The sequence below is a fragment of the Rhinolophus sinicus genome, linkage group LG03 (assembly GCF_036562045.2).
Source record: "Rhinolophus sinicus isolate RSC01 linkage group LG03, ASM3656204v1, whole genome shotgun sequence".
NCBI classification, from domain to species: domain Eukaryota; kingdom Metazoa; phylum Chordata; class Mammalia; order Chiroptera; family Rhinolophidae; genus Rhinolophus; species Rhinolophus sinicus.
Window position 1 is genome coordinate 64,379,817 of NC_133753.1, and position 17,068 is coordinate 64,396,884.

The following is a 17,068-nucleotide window of genomic DNA, read 5'->3' on the forward strand; positions in this document are numbered from 1 at the left end:
CCCTCAGACACTGAAGCTCCGTGTCCAGAGGCTCCTGCCGGGAGGTTTGAGCAGCACGTGAGATATGCAGGCAGAAGTGAGGGCAAGGCCTCCGCAAGCAGAGGGCAGATCCTGGGATTTTGTGCTCTTCCTTAAAACAGCTGAGTGGGTGACGCATGAAAGAGAATCTTCTACTAATATAAGAATTACTACTTTTTTTCTTTTCAATTCAGAGATATGCAAAGATAAAAACTAAAAATGGACCATAACCTCCCCACCAAGATAACCTCTGTTGACTAGAAAAAATGATAGTAAAATAAGACTTGTTTAAGGTTTGAAAATTTGAACTACAGAATGGTATAAAATGAGAAGTGAATGTTTCCTTTCCGACTGCTCAGCCTGTCTCCAAAAGAAACCACTCTGATATTTCTTATGATTGCTTTAGGGGGAAAAGAAAACAAAGGGTATGCACAAACCCAAGTATCTCTATTTATATTTTATTTGATTTTTCTTTTAAACCCCAAAGTGATCATATTATATACACTGTTCTAAGCCTTGTTTTTTCCACACACTATACCTTGAAGATCCTTTTTTTTTTTTTGAGGTATAATTGACATACAACGTATTGATTTCAGGTGTCAAGTATACAACATAATGAATCAATATTTGTGCATATCGCAAAATGAGCACAAATCTAGTTAACATCTGTCTCCACACATAGTTACAGAATCACTTATTTTCTTGTGATGAGGACTTGAAGATCTTTCTATTTAGCACATACAGACATCTATCACAATTTTTTTAATGGATCTCTCATTAAAAATGGGAGATTGTGGTTGGTTCCAGTTGGGGGCTAATATAAATCGTGGTATGGAGGGCATCCTATATATTTATTTTGGCAAATTCCTAGGAGTGGGTCAAAGGGAAAGTATGTTTTCAAATTTGATGGTGAAATTTTCCTCCAGAAAGGTTGCCTTAGGGTACATGCCCACCAGGAGTGTATGAGAGTGCCTGTTTCCAGGTGGCTGTAGAGAACCTGCCCCTGCCAGGAGCCATTTGACATCCATGGTGCTGAGACTAGGTGATCCATCGGCAGGAAGTAGGCCCAGCCCCTCTGCTGGGCGCGGCTGGCCCCCTCCATAGCCTCTGCCTCCTCCACTGTAAATCTCCTTGGTGGTCGTGAGGTGACTGTCTCAGTGTGGGAGCCAGCAGCCTCTTAGGGGTGGGGAGCACTTTCTGGATTTCACTTATCACTTTAGCAAGGTTTTCCTGTCCATCCCAGGGTGAGAGAGTGAATGACCGACCCCCTCTTCTGACTCTTCCAGGTGAAGAAGGCATATAGGCAGAAGGCCCTCTCCTGCCACCCTGACAAAAATCCGGATAATCCCAGAGCAGGTGAGACTCTCCCAAGCCTGGGGAGGAGGAGGCCAGCTGACCTGGCATGGTGTTTCCCCACCGCCGCTCCCGTGGGAGTGGGAGTGCCGTGGAATGCTGATGTGCACAGCCTGGCTCTCATGTGGGGGGCACCTGGTCAGTTGCTCACATGCTCAGCCTTCCTTCATGGTCCGTCATCTGCTGATGTCGGCTTTTCTGCCAGCCTGTGGCTTCTTTGAGGTGCTTTTTGGAGGAAGCACCATCACCATGTCTAACTTGATTTTTCTCCTCTCTCTCTTTGATCCTTGTGTGTAGCTGAACTCTTCCACCAGCTTTCTCAGGCCTTGGAGGTACTGACCGACGCTGCAGCCAGGGTAAGCCCATGCCCCTCTATCCGAATTGTCCCCAGTGGTTAGAGGACCCTGTGGTGCTTCAACCTCGGTCCTCTATGCTCTGCCATGTGGCACAGTCCTTCTTGTCCCAGCCTGGAGACCTGGTCACCATACTGCCTCCTGATGGCTCTGGGGCTAGGCGGCGGGGCCAGGAAGGTGGCTGGGCCCTGCGCTTGTTCTCTGTCTGACTGTTCCTTGGTGTTCCTTTCTCCCGCCAGGCTGCGTATGACAAGGTCAGGAAAGCCAAGAAACAGGCAGCAGAGAGGACCCAGAAACTTGATGAGAAAAGGAAGAAAGTGAAGCTTGGTAGGTGACATCATGGTGCTGGGTGGTTTCCCTGGGCTGTTTTCATGCAGCTCCCTCACCCTTCTTCCTGGAGCTTCCCTTCCAGCAGCTCAAAGTCTCTTGTCCCCGGCTCTGGGCAGAACCCTGTTTTCAGGGGTGGGTCCTAAAGGACACTCAGGAATAATAACAGCGACTAGATCTACTATTAGCTAAGCTCTGACAAATGTTTTATTGTCTCCTTTAATTATCACAGTGATCCCAGGAGGTGGGTATTACTAAACCCATTTTTTTGTAGACAAAGAAGCTAAGGCACCACCAGGATGAGAACTTGCTGGAGCCGGGATTTAAACCCACGCAGTAGCAGTAGATCCGTGTTCTTAGTCACTGTGCCATCCTGGGTCTTTTTATTTGTCCCAGCCTCATTTCTGCACAGAGTTTTTGCTCTGAGAAGTCCCCTGAGGAGGATCCACGGAGGTTCAGGCATTTTGGGTTTTTTTTTGTTTTTTTTTAAGAGCTTTATTGAGGTGTGTTTTGTATAATATAACATCCACCCATTTCAAGTGTACAATTCAATAATTTTAGTAAACTTACTAAATGCAGCCACTATGACTGTAAATCAATCTTAGAACATTTCCATCTCCCCAGGAAGATGGGTCCCGGCACTCTTCACTTGATTTTCTCCCCTTCCTCTTGCCTACTTGGTCTCCATATACTTAATATGTACATATGCCATCCCAGTACATCCATCTCTCTCTCAAAAACAAACAAACTGGAGAGTCTAGGTAAATAAGGTGTACAGAAAAGAAAGCAGTGAGTCCCAGGCCTGAGAGGAGGGTTTGTCACAGAGGCTGGCCTGGCCCAGGGCCACCTTGGAAAGCGGGAATGGCTCCGGGACCCTGCAGGGAACCTGCCGTTCCTGTAGGAGCTGCTGTAGCCGGGTCTGCAGTGAGGCTCTGTAAGTGTGAACTGGGGGGAGAGGTGAAGAAGACAGTGGCAACCTGAGCTCCATGGTGGGAAAAGCATCAAAGCCAAGGCTAGGTCGCATGTCAGGCTGTGGAGCCAAACCACAGGAAAAGAGGCCAGCAGCTCCACCCACAGCTACCCTGACACATGGCCCTGGGCTGCTGACATAAGCGCCCACCCACACCCTGCTCACTGATCAGAGAACCAGCTTGGTCAGTGTGAGCTGATTTAACTCCTCCAGGCCCTGGCCACACAGCCGGAGCCTGTACTTCTTCCATGCTGTGACTTTTCTCAGTGGGAACAAATTCAGGAGCACGTGGGCATGGAGGGAGGGGCCAGCGTTACTGTACGGTTTCATCCCGTGTGAGACTGGGGAAGCAGCCAGACTGGGTGGGCTGAGGCCATGTGGAAACTCCTTAGACCAGCCACTGGGTCATTTAACCCTTGTGCCTAGACCTGGAGGCCCGGGAGCGGCAGGCGCAGGCCCACGCCCAGGGCAGTGAGGAGGAGGAGGAGAGCCGGAGCAGCAGGACGCTCGGGCAGGAGGTGAGCATCCAGGCGTGGGCCCACGGCCGTCTGCAGGCGTGCAGGAGGGGCGGACCCAGGGGGCTGTGCTGGCTACGGGGGCACGCCCACCCACCTGCTGCTGTGGGGGCTGGGTGATCTGTCCCCCCCACAGGTTGCTGAGCCCTGGCTCGCAGGTGGACCCTCCCAGGGACTTTACAAGGTGAGCCCACCTGGAATTGGATCTGCACAGAATTGTCCCCCCAACCCCCGCTCTGCAGATCCAACGCCTGCGAGAAGAGGGTTCCCGGCAGCTGGAGGAGCAGCAGAGGCTGATCCAGGAGCAGATACGCAAGGAACGGGAACAGCGGGTGAGAGGTGAGCGTCCATCAGCCCAACCCGCTTCCTGCTCCGAGCAGCTCCAGATGCCTGGGGAAGCCACACTGGCCGCTCGGTGGTCACTGTGGAGGCTTCCAACTGCTGGAACCCCAGGGCTCACCGCTTAGATGCGTGCTACCTGGCCCTTCTTCCTACCAGGTCTCTGGGGCCTGTCTGCTTCTTACTCTGCCCGGGGTCTCCTGGCCTGGTATCTCTTAGTCCCAAGCAGAACTGTCTCTATTTTGGAGCAGGTCACCGGGGGAAAGACTCTTTGTTTTAGTGGTAGAACCATGTGGTCCGTCCCTCTCCCTCCTGTCTCCAGAAGGGGTTCACAGCCCTTCGTTGGCAGAGTGCTAACCGTGGCCTTCAGGCGGCTCCCGGCCCTGGGGGTGGGATTGCTGCTGTCCTCCTCAGCAGGGGGCCGATACTGCCCTTGGCCAGAGTGACCTTTTCTATGTCCTTCAGGCCCTGGGCTGTGTCTGCTTCGGGAGAATTTCTGGCTCCCTCATACTCTACCTTGCTAATTTCCTTACATTTTCTAGGAAAGGCAGAAAATTCTGGAGGAACCCCCAAGCTCAAGGTGAGCCCTCTGGGATCCATGGGTCACCACCCCACACCACCTCCTGTCAGCAAGAACAGATGTGTGCAGTGGCTCAAGGAGTTCTGGTGGGGATGCTGGATCCCTGGGAGCCACTCCACTGCCCACACCCTTCCATCCTGCCACTGCCCGGGGATTAGAATGGCTTCTCAGCTCGCCATGGAAGGCTGCTCTTAGCCCTGACGGCTGCGGGCAGCATGTCGCAGAAGCCCTCCATGAGAGACTCTTATAGGCCTAGCCACATGGCTGTGGGTGAGCAGGCCGCCCTGCGTGTCCATTTTCAAGGGAAACACACTTTAGGGGATCCCTAGATTCCTAGTGCCTTGCAGACCAGAAGAGTGTCTGCTCAGACTGTAAAGCTCAGGTGTGGGGTCTGGTGCTGTTCGGGCGAAGGTCGGTGTTTGTGGTGACGCCCACTGTTGTCTTTTCAGCTAAAATGGAAATGCAAGAAGGAGGATGAGTCAAAAGGTGGCTACTCCAAAGATGTCCTCCTGCAGCTTTTTCAAAAGGTCTGCCCTGCTGACTTCCCTCGTTCCCATCACCTCGGGGCACACCCCAGGGTCTCCACGCCTAAACTTCTCTTAACCCCTCCACCTGCCTTTTTCTCCTAGCTCCTAGGACACAGGACAGCCTGGCTTCTCCCCAGGCTTCCTCTCGCTTGTGTTGCCCTGTATCCCCTCCCACCTGTCTTGCCTTCACTGGCCAGGTCATCCCTAAAAGCAGAGGCCTTAGCTGAGTGCATGGGAGAGAGGAGGGGGGCGTCTGGCACAAAACCCCCGCCCACGTCACCACCTGTAGTCGGCAAGGCAGCTGTGCGACTCTGCCAAAGTCCCCAGTCCTTTGCTCAACTTCCTTTACTGTTCTACATTCTTGGAAAAAAATTCTTTTCTTCTCATCTCTGATCTCCCCTCTCTGGGAACCTCACACGAGAAGTTGTGCCCCAGGCCTCAGGCTTGTCTCTGGCATGAGCTGGGCCTTTCTTGTCCCCACAGTACGGAGAGGTGCTCAACCTGGTGCTTTCCAGTAAGAAGGCAGGCACTGCCGTGGTGGAGTTTGCAACTGTCAAGGCTGCGGTGAGTGCTGCGTGAGGCTTTGGGGGCCACTGCTGGCCCTGCAGTTCCAGGGAAGGGAACAATTCTGCGGTACCGTGAGCCAGGTACCCACACTCCCAGCTCAGAGCCAAGGTCTCCCAGTGGTCCCCCAACTCCCAGGAGCACAGGCGCAGCGAATGAAGGGCTGGGCGGGAGAATGTTCTGGGATGAAGGAGAGCACAGAGTGACTTCGTTTCCTGCTTCCTGGCTCCACACCCTCCACGCTGAGTGGGAGCTGGCTCGCCTCCAGGGTGGGGGCCCCCACTGCCCTTCCCCCTTCTCCCCCCACCCCATGAAGAGGGTCAAAGCTTCAGCACACCGCTGTGGGAAGGTTGCTCAGCTTTGCTTGGAGGACGAGAGTGTTGGTTCTGGTACTTTCTGTGGGGGTAGAGAAAGCCACTTGAGAGCTGCCCAGAGTGATGTGACTAACTGGATGCGTGTTTGGCAGGAGCTGGCTGTCCATAATGAAGTGGGCCTGCTCGATAACCCTCTGAAGATTTCCTGGTTGGAGGGACGGCCCCAGGGCATGGAGGACCCCAGCCACCCAGGACTGTCACAGGTAAGGAGCCAGGCCTCACTCAGCTGGACCTGTTCAGGGTTCGGGGGACCTTTTCCTGTTGGGGCTCTTCTCAGGGCCCTTTCCTTGCAAATCCAGGTCACCAGGAATGGGGAGAGATTGGCAGGTCTGCCAGCAAGAGCAGGACTGGGATTCCGTGCTGACCCATTTCCTTCTGAGTGCCAGCGGGCCCCCCCCACACACACACAATGCTTAGACCTTACTTTTCTCCCACGTCCCACTCTGCTGTTGGAGACGTATCTCCCAAAGGGGTTTTCCTGGCCTGCAGGCTGCTTGGTTGTGAAATGAAGCACTTGGCACTGAGACCATCTACTGCTGTGAGGAAGGGGCGCAGGGGGCAGGCAGCTCTTCCTTCCTCAGCTCATTTTCCAGGTGTGTCTGTGGCTGCTGTCAAGATGCAGTATTTCGTCCTTAGAAATAACACAGGGTACCCTGCTGACATTGGGGCCGTTGCTGCCTGGCGGCCTGACTCATGGTGAAGTACAGACTTCAGCGGATGCGTGCCCAATGCTAGCTCTTCGTCCTCATAGCTCCATGAAGGCTTTTGTTTAGCAACACACACACACACACACACACACACACACACACACAGCAGCCCTGGTCACCCCCTCCCCACTTTGGTGGGACAGAGAGCTTTGGGGCCAAAAGCTCTCCCTTCTCTGAAACAGCCCGGGGTCTGCATGGAAGCCTCAGGTACTGTGAACAGAGTGCCCGGTGAGGCAGCAAGGCCTTTGCTCTCGTTGCCCCAGTCATGCCACCCTTTCTCTCCTATATGTCCCTCGCCTGGTCGCTCCCCAGGAGTGTGTCCCAGACCCTGGACAGAGAAGGGAAAGGAACTGGTCTGGGCCCAACTTGAGACCGTTCTTTAGAGAGCTCATTCCCCCACCGTGATGTCCCAGTGTTTCAGCCCCAGGTGATACGCCACAGGCTGTGTTATACAGAACTTTATTCATTATCTCTTGCATTTAGAGGGGAGCCTTTCTTCTGGGCACATCCTCACAGAAGGAGAGAAGATGGAGGCACGGATTTGAGTTGTAGAAGCCCTGTGCATAGAAGTGTCCCTGTCCCTCTCTCCACACTGGGAAAGGCCTGGAGTACAGGCTGACCTAGGCTAGGTTTCAGGTCTTCTGGCCAGGCCACTGTGTGGGGCCTTGACCCAGCGAGCTCAGCCCTGGGTGGCAGGCCCCCATCGGCAGAGGGTTCAGGCGAAGTAGGGCTCCCCAGTCATGGTGGAGGGTTCTGAGACCACGTCACGGCAACAGCCACACATGTCTTGTCCATCCCCTTGTCAGTCCTCCTATGTTGCGTGGCTGCAGGAAGGAGAGAAATCTGCCACTGTTTTTGCTGCATTTCCCAAGGGCTCCCATTGCTAATAATTCTGGGAACTCTCCAAAGCAGCCTTTGCGAGCTGTGCCTGAGCCTTCAGTTGGCATTCCCCGGAGCCACCGTCCTCAGGCAATCTCCAGGCAGCTGTGTTGGCAGCGTGTCTCTCATACCCCAGTTCCTGCTCATGATTTGTGTGGCCTTGCTCCTGAGTTATACTCTGGATCTCTGCATGCCTCGCTGTGCCAACTCTGCCAGCCTCTCCCGTCTGCCGCAGGCTCCTCTGCGTCCCCCTTCCCACCATGCCACTGCTGGCTCCGGCCATGGTCTAGGGCAGCGCTCTCCAACAGAACTTTCTCCAGTGATGTTAATGTCCGCCCTGTCCTGTCCCCTGGGGTAGCCATTAGTCAGTTGTGGCCGTTGAGCATTTGATATGCGGCTAGTGCAGCTGAGGAACTAAATTTTTAATTTTGCTTCGTTTCAGTTATGTCAGTGTAAGCAGCCACTTGTAGCTAGTGGCTGCCACGTTGGACCAGGTCAGGCCCGTCTCCCCTCTCCCCTCAGGTTTCCCCACCTTCCTCTTCTGCTGGAGTTGGACTGCTTTTGCCTAGACCTGTCCTGTAACCTCCCTCTGTTGGTAGTGGCTTCAGAGAGGACGGAGGCGGGCACCCATCTGATCTGTCCAGTCTGTGTGTTCTCCACTCCCTGACTCACACCTGGCGCTGCCCTCCCCCTCAGCTGGCCTCCACCTGGTCCCAGCCTAGCCAGCTGCTTTCAGAGCTCTCATCAGCAACACTTCCAGCTCGCCTCTGTGCCTCTGTCCATCCACTCTGGGGTGACCTGGAGGACTATTGAGGACCCACAGGGCAGGCAGGGCCCCGGATTCCTATCCCCACCTTTTTCTTTTTTTTTTTTTTAAAGATCTCTTCACTTTATTATATTTTCAGGCACCCTTTCATATGAGTATATATTAAAATAGCAACTTGCACAAATGTCAGCTGATGTCATCTCTCTGCTATAACTTTTGCAAGGAAAATCAAATTTGAGGAGTTTTTGTTCCATGATTTTGGCCTGAGTCTCATAGTTGCCACTCCAAAACCTTGTGCCCAGTCTTCAAAGTGGCCTTGTGTCAGGCACAGGGCGGGGGGTTTGACTTTGAGACATAATGCCGATTATTGATTCCTTGGCTGTGAGAGTTGTAGGGGACACTTAGCAATCATTTCTGCCTGGACCTCCCCAGGATCTGTGTGTCTTCAACCCTCACAATTAAATCTGAGAGCAGAGTCTGGCCGTTTACCTGGTTTGCAAGCAGAATGCCTGAGTCACGTTTCCATCACTTGCTGGTGGCTGGTAGGCTACTAAACTAATCTGGGCTCTGGTTATTTCATCATATTTCATAGGTGAGACTCAGAAGCTGGTTGGAGGAAGGTAGAACTTAGGCTGTTGACTTGGACTTTAGGGCCTTATCGTTCACCCTCTGCCTCACTTGAAGGTCACTATAGTCTCGCTGGCGGCTGGGTTGGAGACACAGGAAGCAGGAGCCACATGATCCGCAACTTGCCGTCTGCTTCTCTGCCAACCAACCTCACTTGCTAGCTGCAATCCACCATGCTAACTTCAATCCTTGCTTGCCAGCCACCATCTTCTTGCTAGCCCCCATTTCCCCCACCTTTTTCTTAATCCACAACTATACCTTCTTTCCCTGGGGTCCCCAGGCTTCCGGCTCTTCTAGTCACCCCACTTCTGCCCACCCTCACCCCATTCAGAAGCTGGGCTCACTGGGAAATTGCTCCCTCAGCATCTGTAGAACTTCCTCAAGAAGTGAAATCCCCAGGTCCACTTTGAAGGAGAAGAAGGGATCATTGAGGTCCGGAGCAGGTGTCCTTTGGAAGGTGGAGGTGTCCAAAAGTTCCTCCTCAGAGTATTCATGGAGGGCGCCTCCCAGGGAGATTGCCGAGGGCAGGGTAGCCGAGTAGGCAGGTGCGGGCTCCAGGATATTGGGGCAGCTTGAGCTCTCTCTGTAGAGGCGGTAGAGGCGCGGGGGCTTGGGTGGGGCCAGCAGGGTGGCCCGGGGCTGCTCGTCCCCCCACAGTGGCAGGCGCCGGCCATCTGGCCTCCCCTGAAGCTCCCGGACGACCTCTCGGTTGCTATACTCCTCATGGTCCCCGCCAGCTGTGCTGGCCTGGCTCAACACGCTGCCCTGTCGCCGGAGTCGCCTCGGCCGCCCCAGGCTCAGCCGCTTGAAGAAGGAGGCATTGCGGAAGGAGCCTTTCCGCCAGGTCTCCATGGGACCCAGGGAGCCAGCAGACCAGCCTGGTACCTTAGAAGCCCACTTCAGGAGTGGCTAGAGACCATCTGGTTCCTGCTGGAGCAGTGAATGACAAAAATCGGAGACAGCCCATGTGGGTTTCAGCAGAGGTCTCTGGCTTTCTGCTCAGCACAGAGCTTGGGTCAGCATCTTCAGTGGTGATACGAGGTCCCGGGAAGAGGACAGCAGAGCACTGCTAGTTCCTGGCGACAGCGTTTCCCAGAGGGACAAGAGTGGCCTGGTTACTTGATAGGGCAGTGGAAAAAACCCCAAGAGGAAGAAGCAGCACTTACTGGATCTGGAGTAAGGGCGGCTCTGGGGAGGTCAGAGATGGATCTTCTCAGGCGGGCAGGGCGGGCAGGGCTGGCAGGGCTGGCTGTCCTCCTTCCCTAGCCCCGCTCCTCACGGCCCACAGCTCTCCCTCTCTCCCTGGCCCCTGTGCCTCACTGCCGAGGCTCTCTGACTGATTAGTGCCCAGCTGGTTGTGCTGGTGTGTGACGTGGAGGTGTGTTGTTCTCAGCTGACTCAGTCAGGTGGGAAGCCGGGTTGCATGCTCTGAGGTAATTGTAGCACTGCATGCAAGGACTGGGGCAGCCGTGGCCAACACCCCAGGGCACTGGGGAGCTGAAGATTCCTCTGGGGACTCGTCTGGGGACAGCGCTGCTTTGTGTGACGCCATGCTGCGTCCTCCCCCTCCCCCCCGCCACCCTGGGCCCTAGCAGGTGGGCCTGGCCCCCTAACCCCCAGTGTGTGTGTGGGAAGGAGGGGCTCAGGGAAGGTGGCAGTTATTGAAACAATTGCTGGGAGAGGAAGAGACCTGTTGCTTTTGTGGGTGACTCAGCCCTGGGGCCGGGTGACAGACCCTCATTAGCAGAGCCCACAGGTATGAGGGGAAGGAGGTAGAGGGTGTGGTAACAGGGAGCAGCCCCATGTCTGGAAAGGGCTGGCTCCTCCCAGGGCCGGGCTCGGGGCATGCCAGGGTGACTCTGAGTTTTCACAGCAGAGCAGTATTACCTTAGGGAGGGGAGAATTGCCCTCCTTCTGGCCTGACATCCAGTCTGGCTGCTCCATTTCCTCATCCTTCCTCGACCTACCACATGGCCTCAGGACAGGTGAGAGCAGCTGAGGGCCTGGGTCCTGCCTCCTCCTACCCCGCCCTCCCGTCCTTCCCCATGGGCTGCCTGGGCCTCACTTGAGATCCCTTCTGTGGAGGGGCCTGGGCCCCACGGGGCTGCCTTGATTTGTCAGCAGTGCACTGGGTCAGGCCTACGTAGGTGAGCCTGGCCGGGAGGGCAACAGTCCTCGGGTGGCCATGGGAGAGGAGAGAGGAGGGTGCTGTCGGGAGGAGCAAGGGGATCTGGGGTGAATAAAACTTCCTGGTTCTGCACACCCCTTACTCCACACCAGCTGGCCAGGGCCTGGTATCTGCACCCTACCATTCCCTTCTTATTCCCCAGGTCACTGGCCACCGAACTTTCCTCCTGACTTCTCCCATGGGAGTGGACCAGCTTGGTGTCCTGCAGAACAGGGTTCCGCAGCTTTGTCTGCTGTGTAGCCCCCTGGCCTGGCTTCTGTGCCAACCCAAGTGGGCTTCCCACGTCACAGAGCTTAAGCTGCGCTGAGGGAGGAAGTGATTTAATTCCCACTGCAGACCTTATCAGGGCGTGGGGTTGGCAGCTTGGCTCGTGGCACTGTAGAGTTGCCTTTTCACCCCACAGCCTTGGCCCATTGAGGTGGTTGTTTATTATTCTTTTGTTAAAATATAGTCCTCTTTAATCTCCCGCACTGTGCTGGCAAGATCATAAAAGAAAAAGCCAGGCCCTGCCCTCCAGGAGCCTTGGTGTGTATTTTTAGGAGGCAAGTGGGCCTCATGCTTGTTTCTCTCCTTCTAGGGTGGGGCTGATTGAGGCTGTGTCCGGGGCAGGGCTTCCTTCTCCTGCATCCTGGGCAGGAGCCAGACCACAGGGAAGCTGGACAGCTGGGAGGGGGGCAATGCTCTTGCCTCCGCCTGGCAGAGAGGAGTGGCTTTCTACACCTCTGATGACTTCCCTTCACTGGAAACTTGTGAAAAACAGAGGCTGTGGGGTGGAGGAAAGGAGTGTCAAATAAAGGGCTGAGAGGAAATGAAGGGAGACAAGGGCCTGGCTAGAGCATGAGGAAGTGAGTCACCTGGGAAAGATGAACCCAAGCTGACTAGATGTGAAGGGCCTGCGAACGGGAGGTGGGGGTGATTCCTGGTTGAGGTGGGTTGAGAAGCTGGCTTGGGGGCCAAAGGCCTACTTGCTCCGAAGAAACATGGATGAGTTGGGATTGCAGGCTGTTCCAGGGTCCTGGACTCTTGACTCTAGCTCTGCCTAGGCCCTGTCCTCCAGTTTGGAGTGTGTGGGGCTGTGCCCTGCTGCCCTGACCCCTCCTTTCCCCACCTCTGTCCCCCAGGACTCAGTGGTGTCTGAGAGGGACTACGAGAGCCTGGTCATGATGCGCATGCGCCAAGCCGCCGAGCGGCAGCAGCTGATCGCGCGGATGCAACAGGAAGACGCGGTGGCGCAGCTCACGTAGCCTCCAGCCCAGCCGCCCACAGCCCTTTTCTTAAACGTCACCAATAAAGTTTTTTGAGTCTACCTCTATTGCATACATAGGTGCAGGGTGCTGGCCTGCCCAAGTGTGGCCCTGCTCTCTGGGCTTTGCCTCGGTGGCTCCGCCCAGGCCGGGCTCTCCCTCCCCGGCGGTGGCCAGACCCCCAGAGGCGCTCCGCTCAGTGAGCGTCCCTGTGCCTGCAGAGCAGAGGAGCAACCACTCATTGCAGCCCTTTATTGGCTTGGACCAGAGGCACAGGACCCACCCGCCCAGTCCAGGGGCCATGTTCCCGGCTCTTGCCAGCTCCTCAGCCAACACATGAACATGGCCTCCTCCAGGGCCCTCAGCCAGGCCAGAAGGTGGAGGGGCAGCTGGGAGCAGCAGGGCAAGGGGCCCTGCCCTTCCCATCCCCCTGCTGAGGCAGGTTTCAGAGAGGGCCATTCACTGCCCAGTGGTGCTGGGCCAAGGAAAAATGACGATTTGGGAAGAGAGGGGCAGGGCAGTGAATGAGGCAGGGGCTTGAGATCGCGGCCCATGGCAACCACTCAACGAAGGGGTGGCCTGTCTGCTCCTCTGTGTGGGTCACTCCTTGTGCAGGCACCACACCAGCGTCTGGCCCACCCCTGTCATACTCAGCACCCGGAAGCCCCTGCGTTCCAGCTTGTCCAGGACTATGCGAGGGGGGTCACTGACGAAGTATTCACAGCTGTGAACAGAAGAAGGTGAAGGGGCATCGTGAGGGGGTACACGGTACAAGCTCCCCATACAAGCTAGTGTCTGCGGAAGACCAGGCCTGGTCAGGAATGCTCAGAATAGTGACTGACATTTGCTGGTGTCTTCGACGGCCAGGCTGAGTAAGTGTACGTTCCCTTCCCGCCTCCCCTGCTAGACACTTAGCATGCAGGATCTCATTTATTCCTCCCAAAAACCTGAGGAGGGCACCATTATTGTTCCCATTTTATAAATGAGAAAACAGAGGGCTTAAGTAGCTTTGCCAATGTTGTAAGACAGTAGAACCCTTGTTTGTCTGGTGACAGCCCTATGTGCCCTGGGCTGCGAAACTGTTCAGGAGGCAGGGCCTGCTCTCTCCAGGGTCCCCTAGGCCTCTGCCCCCCTCCTGCCATGCTGGCTGTCCTACAGTCCTAGAGTACTAGGCTGCCCCCTAATAGCTCCTGACTCGGTGCTGCTCCCTAGCACAGAATGCTTGGTTTCTTTCTCAGGATAAATTGATTCTAAAGGGCCAAGTAGATAAAGGGCTCAAGCCCCAAGCTGGGCGCCTCACGGCAAAGGGAGAGGGTTGGCTTCAGCCCCCACCACTGCCCCAGGGGCTGGCACCAGCTCACCTCCCCTTTGTGCCCTTTGCACTGGGGCTCACTCTGGGGACCCTTCTCAGGAGTTGCAGCCTCTGGAGCCAGGTTCTCCCTGCCTATGGGATAGGAAAGGAAGCAGCTCTCACCCTTTAGACTTGGAGCTGGTGTAAAGGATGCCAAGGGAAGTGGACGAGCCCCAGGCAGCTGGCTGAGCTGGAAGGAGGACCCAGGCTGCCGGCTCCCTGTTTCTAAGGCTTACCTTTGTTACTCAGCCAGCTCTTCAAGACAGAAAACTTTCCCTCTGTCTACGTAGCTTTGCCTTGATAGAGTCCAGCGTGGAGATAAGAGGGCAAGGAACAGTCCACTTACGTAGTCCTGTCTCCAGGAACCTGGACTCTGTCCTGGGACTTTGTCCTGGGACATGACTTTGTCCTTGGGCTCTTGTGAAAAGAGGGTCAGTGGGAAAGCTTTCAGAGCAAGCCTGGGGGGCTGTAAGGCTGCAGACGGGGACTGACCGTACAAGAGGACAGAGCCCCAGAAAGGAGGCAGAGGGGCTCTGAGGCTGGGCAGTGGCATTTGTCCGTGGGCTTGGTGGTGTGTAAAGGGAACAAGGACAGGTCTAGGGCCCAGGGAGGAGAAGAGACTTAGGAAATGCCATTACTTACAAGTTGTTTCCCAGGACGCTTCTTTTTGAGGCCCCCAAATGCCGCATCAACTCTGGATCGGAGTACTCATCGCCCACCATGGTGGGGCCCGCCTCCTGCAAGGTAAGCCGCAGCTGCTGCTTGGCTGGCCGCCAGGTAGCGGTGGGAGGCCTTGCCTCTCCTTCCACCCTTGTCTGCTGGTACTGAGCCAGTTTCAGGTAAAGGCTAGACTGGGAGGTGAGGGGCATTGAGGGCTGACTACAAGCTGGGAAAGGGTGGAGCCGGTCCATGATCTGGCTGAGCCGTGAGGCTTCACCAGCCCCTTCCAGGCTGATCTGGGCGGTGCCCATCGACTGGCACCCTCATGCCAGGCACCACCACCCGTGTGTGTGTGTGTGTGTGTGTGTGTGTGTGTGTCAGAATCACCTGGAGAACAGAAAACATGTCCACACAAAAACGTGTACATGAATGTTCATAGCAGCATTATTCCTAATAACCAAAAAGTGGAAACAACCTAAATGTTTTTCAAACTGATGGATGGGTAAGTAAAATGTGGTGTAGCCATATGGTGGAATCGTATTTGCAATAAAAAGGAATGAGTACTGATACGTCTTCCAATTCAGATGAACCTTGAAAACTTTAAGTGAAAGACGCCAGGTGTGAAAGACCACATATTACTACAGAAAGTGGATTAGTGGTTACCTGGGGCTGGGGAACTGGAGGTGGGGGGTGAGGAATGAGAAGTGACTGCTAAGGTGATGGAAATGTTCTGAAATTGATTAATGTCATGGTGATAGCACAACTTGGAATATGCTATAAAAAACAACCCCATTGTACACTTTAAAGTGGTGAATTCTGTGGTATGCGTATTATATAGCGATAAAGCTGCTATATTAAAAACAAAACAAAACAAAAAACCACCTGCGGTGCCCCAGGCTTAGTGTTTGGGGAGGTCTGCGAAGAGGCCCAGGAGTCCACGTTTTAACAGTTGCACAAGTGACTGGTTCTCAAACCACTGCCCTAGGGCACTGCCAAGACCTTCTGCGTGTGCTGAGCCCGCCTGTTTCCTTCACCCCTCAGGGAGCTGCGTCTTTTCTGATGGATCACCGGGCAGTGGGGAGTGGGAAGGGGCAGGGGAGCATGCTGGAGCCCAGCCGGGGGACCCAGTTAGAGAATTCTGAAGCTAAACGGGGACTCCTGGGGCGACCAGCACCTTAGAGGAGGAAATTGCGCCCAAAGAAAGAGGGTGACTTCAGACTCCTGAATGTTATTCTCCCCACCTCCAACCCCAAACGGCGGCGGTCTCCCCTTTCTTCACGAGCTAGAAGGTCTTTCCTCTCTTCCTTTTTGGCCTCAGCACTTCCTGGAAGTGCCTAAAGGTGCAGCTAGTGGGGGCAGGGACATGGATGTAGCTTAGCACGTACTTTTCTTTTCCAAACCTCTTTCCCGCGGGTTGTTCCACTCCTCCCACCCCCCGCAGTGAGTGCCCCACGTGCGAGGCCAGGGCTTCCTGCGTCCCTGTCGGCGGCTCGGCCCTCCCGCGCCAGGCAGGACAGGAGCCGCAAGCGCCGGGCTCGGTGGGTCGCCGGGGCGCACGCACCTGGCCTCCGCGGTGCTGGGGGCGCGGGGTCCCCCAGAGCTCTGAGTCCAGGGATCCGGGCAGAGTCGGATGCCCAGCCTCCCTCCCCAGTGGCCCGAGGGGGCGTGTCCCGGGCACTTTCCGGGCCCAGCACCGGCGGGCGCTGCCTGGGAGGGAGGCGCCGAGGTGCGGCCGCAGCCCCCGCGGCCCGGGGCCGGGTCCTGACCCCCACTGGTCGGGCGGCGGTACTCACTATGCGGATCTGAGTGCTGATGAGTAGGTAGGGCATGGTGCGCGGGTCCCGGCGTGGCTCCCACCTGGGCTTTGGGCTCCGCGGCGACGCCAACCTCTCGGCCTCCGGGACTGCAACCCGCCGCCCAGAGTCCCGTTACTCCGGCCCTGGCCTCGGGCTGTGCCAATCCCAGTGCGCCCCGCCGGTGACCGCCACGGCGGCCAATCAGGAGCCCGCGCCTGTGACGCGCCCCTGCACCCCAGCTATTCGGGACCCGCCCCTAACCCGGGGCCGCGCATTAGGACTCCGGGTGACGCGGTTTCTGCCGGGGTCCAGCCGCAAAGAGGATGCGTGTTCTGGGGGACCGCTCAGGCACCCGCGGCCTGGGGGCGGGGGTAGCCTCGGAGGGCTACTACGGGCCGCGGCGCCAAGCTCGCATGTTGACCTTGCGCCCTTATTGCAACACCTCCAGTAACAGGTTCCAAAGTCCTGCTTTTGCCCGCCCCTGTCCTGATGAAGCAGAGCAGACAGCAAACGGCGACCCCGCTTAAGCCCCCAAGCTCCAGCCCACCGCACCGAGGGCCGTCTTTAAAGCTTTTAGCGGATCCCCACTTCCCATCCTCAAGACACGTTCTCCAGAGACTCCTTCAGCCGGAAAGACAGGGGGATAGGAGGCTTGTGGCTACAGCTAAAATACCACCTCGGGTGCGCTGCACATTCCCGCCTACCTGACAGTAATTCCTAGCACAGCGGCGGGACCGTGCATTTCTGGGGCGCTATAGGTAAAGCTGTAAAGGAACTGAGGGCTCGGCTGGGCGTCAGGTCTGGAGGGACTTAAAACCAAAGGAATTTGGCTGTCAGGTCGGAGAGCTTCCCGCGAACCTGGAGAGGTCACAAGGTTCTGGCCTCTGCGCAGATCACAAGGCAGCACCTGGGGCAAAAGAAACAGCTTCC

The 17,068-nt window shown here is 56.0% G+C and overlaps 3 protein-coding genes across 4 annotated transcripts in view; 1 reads left to right on the top strand and 2 right to left on the bottom strand.

Annotated features, from left to right (window-relative positions):
* Positions 1-12,393, top strand: part of DNAJC17 (DnaJ heat shock protein family (Hsp40) member C17) — a 36,149-nt gene extending 23,756 nt beyond the window's left edge. The window contains exons 2-11 of one of the 2 annotated variants that reach the window (XM_019725473.2): positions 1,305-1,374; positions 1,669-1,727; positions 1,964-2,051; positions 3,448-3,539; positions 3,779-3,875; positions 4,418-4,455; positions 4,905-4,982; positions 5,466-5,546; positions 6,013-6,123; positions 12,209-12,393. In XM_019725473.2, coding sequence (XP_019581032.2) covers positions 1,305-1,374; positions 1,669-1,727; positions 1,964-2,051; positions 3,448-3,539; positions 3,779-3,875; positions 4,418-4,455; positions 4,905-4,982; positions 5,466-5,546; positions 6,013-6,123; positions 12,209-12,331 — 837 coding nt within the window. In that variant the 3' untranslated portion in view covers positions 12,332-12,393. Of the gene's footprint in view, positions 1-1,304; positions 1,375-1,668; positions 1,728-1,963; positions 2,052-3,447; positions 3,540-3,778; positions 3,876-4,417; positions 4,456-4,904; positions 4,983-5,465; positions 5,547-6,012; positions 6,124-6,219; positions 7,001-12,208 lie in introns of those variants that run through there. The other variant, XM_074327904.1, reaches the window with a different exon arrangement.
* Positions 7,023-12,212, bottom strand: LG03H15orf62 (linkage group 03 C15orf62 homolog). The gene has a single exon (XM_074327907.1). It carries the CDS (start codon positions 9,749-9,751, stop codon positions 9,227-9,229), a length of 525 nt encoding a protein of 174 aa, XP_074184008.1. The 5' UTR covers positions 9,752-12,212; the 3' UTR covers positions 7,023-9,226.
* Positions 12,394-12,569: 176 nt separating the features above from the next.
* Positions 12,570-16,506, bottom strand: GCHFR (GTP cyclohydrolase I feedback regulator). Its single transcript, XM_019725475.2, has 3 exons — positions 16,136-16,506; positions 14,325-14,419; positions 12,570-13,055 (listed from the first exon to the last, which is right to left on the bottom strand). The coding sequence occupies exons 1-3, from the start codon at positions 16,169-16,171 to the stop codon at positions 12,932-12,934; spliced, it is 255 nt and encodes an 84-aa protein (XP_019581034.1). The 5' UTR covers positions 16,172-16,506; the 3' UTR covers positions 12,570-12,931.
* Between the last annotated feature and the right edge of the window lie 562 nt (positions 16,507-17,068).

What these genes read in the sequence shown, in the direction of transcription:
- LG03H15orf62 (XM_074327907.1), bottom strand. Translation starts at nt 9,751, where the DNA reads ATGGAGACCTGGCGGAAAGGCTCCTTCCGCAATGCCTCCTTCTTCAAG.
- GCHFR (XM_019725475.2), bottom strand. Translation starts at nt 16,171, where the DNA reads ATGCCCTACCTACTCATCAGCACTCAGATCCGCATA. An exon ending in TCAGCACTCAGATCCGCATA is followed by an intron (nt 14,420 to 16,135) that starts GTGAGTACCGCC and finishes CTTACCTTGCAG; the next exon opens with GAGGCGGGCCCCACCATGGT. An exon ending in AGCGTCCTGGGAAACAACTT is followed by an intron (nt 13,056 to 14,324) that starts GTAAGTAATGGC and finishes TTCTGTTCACAG; the next exon opens with CTGTGAATACTTCGTCAGTG.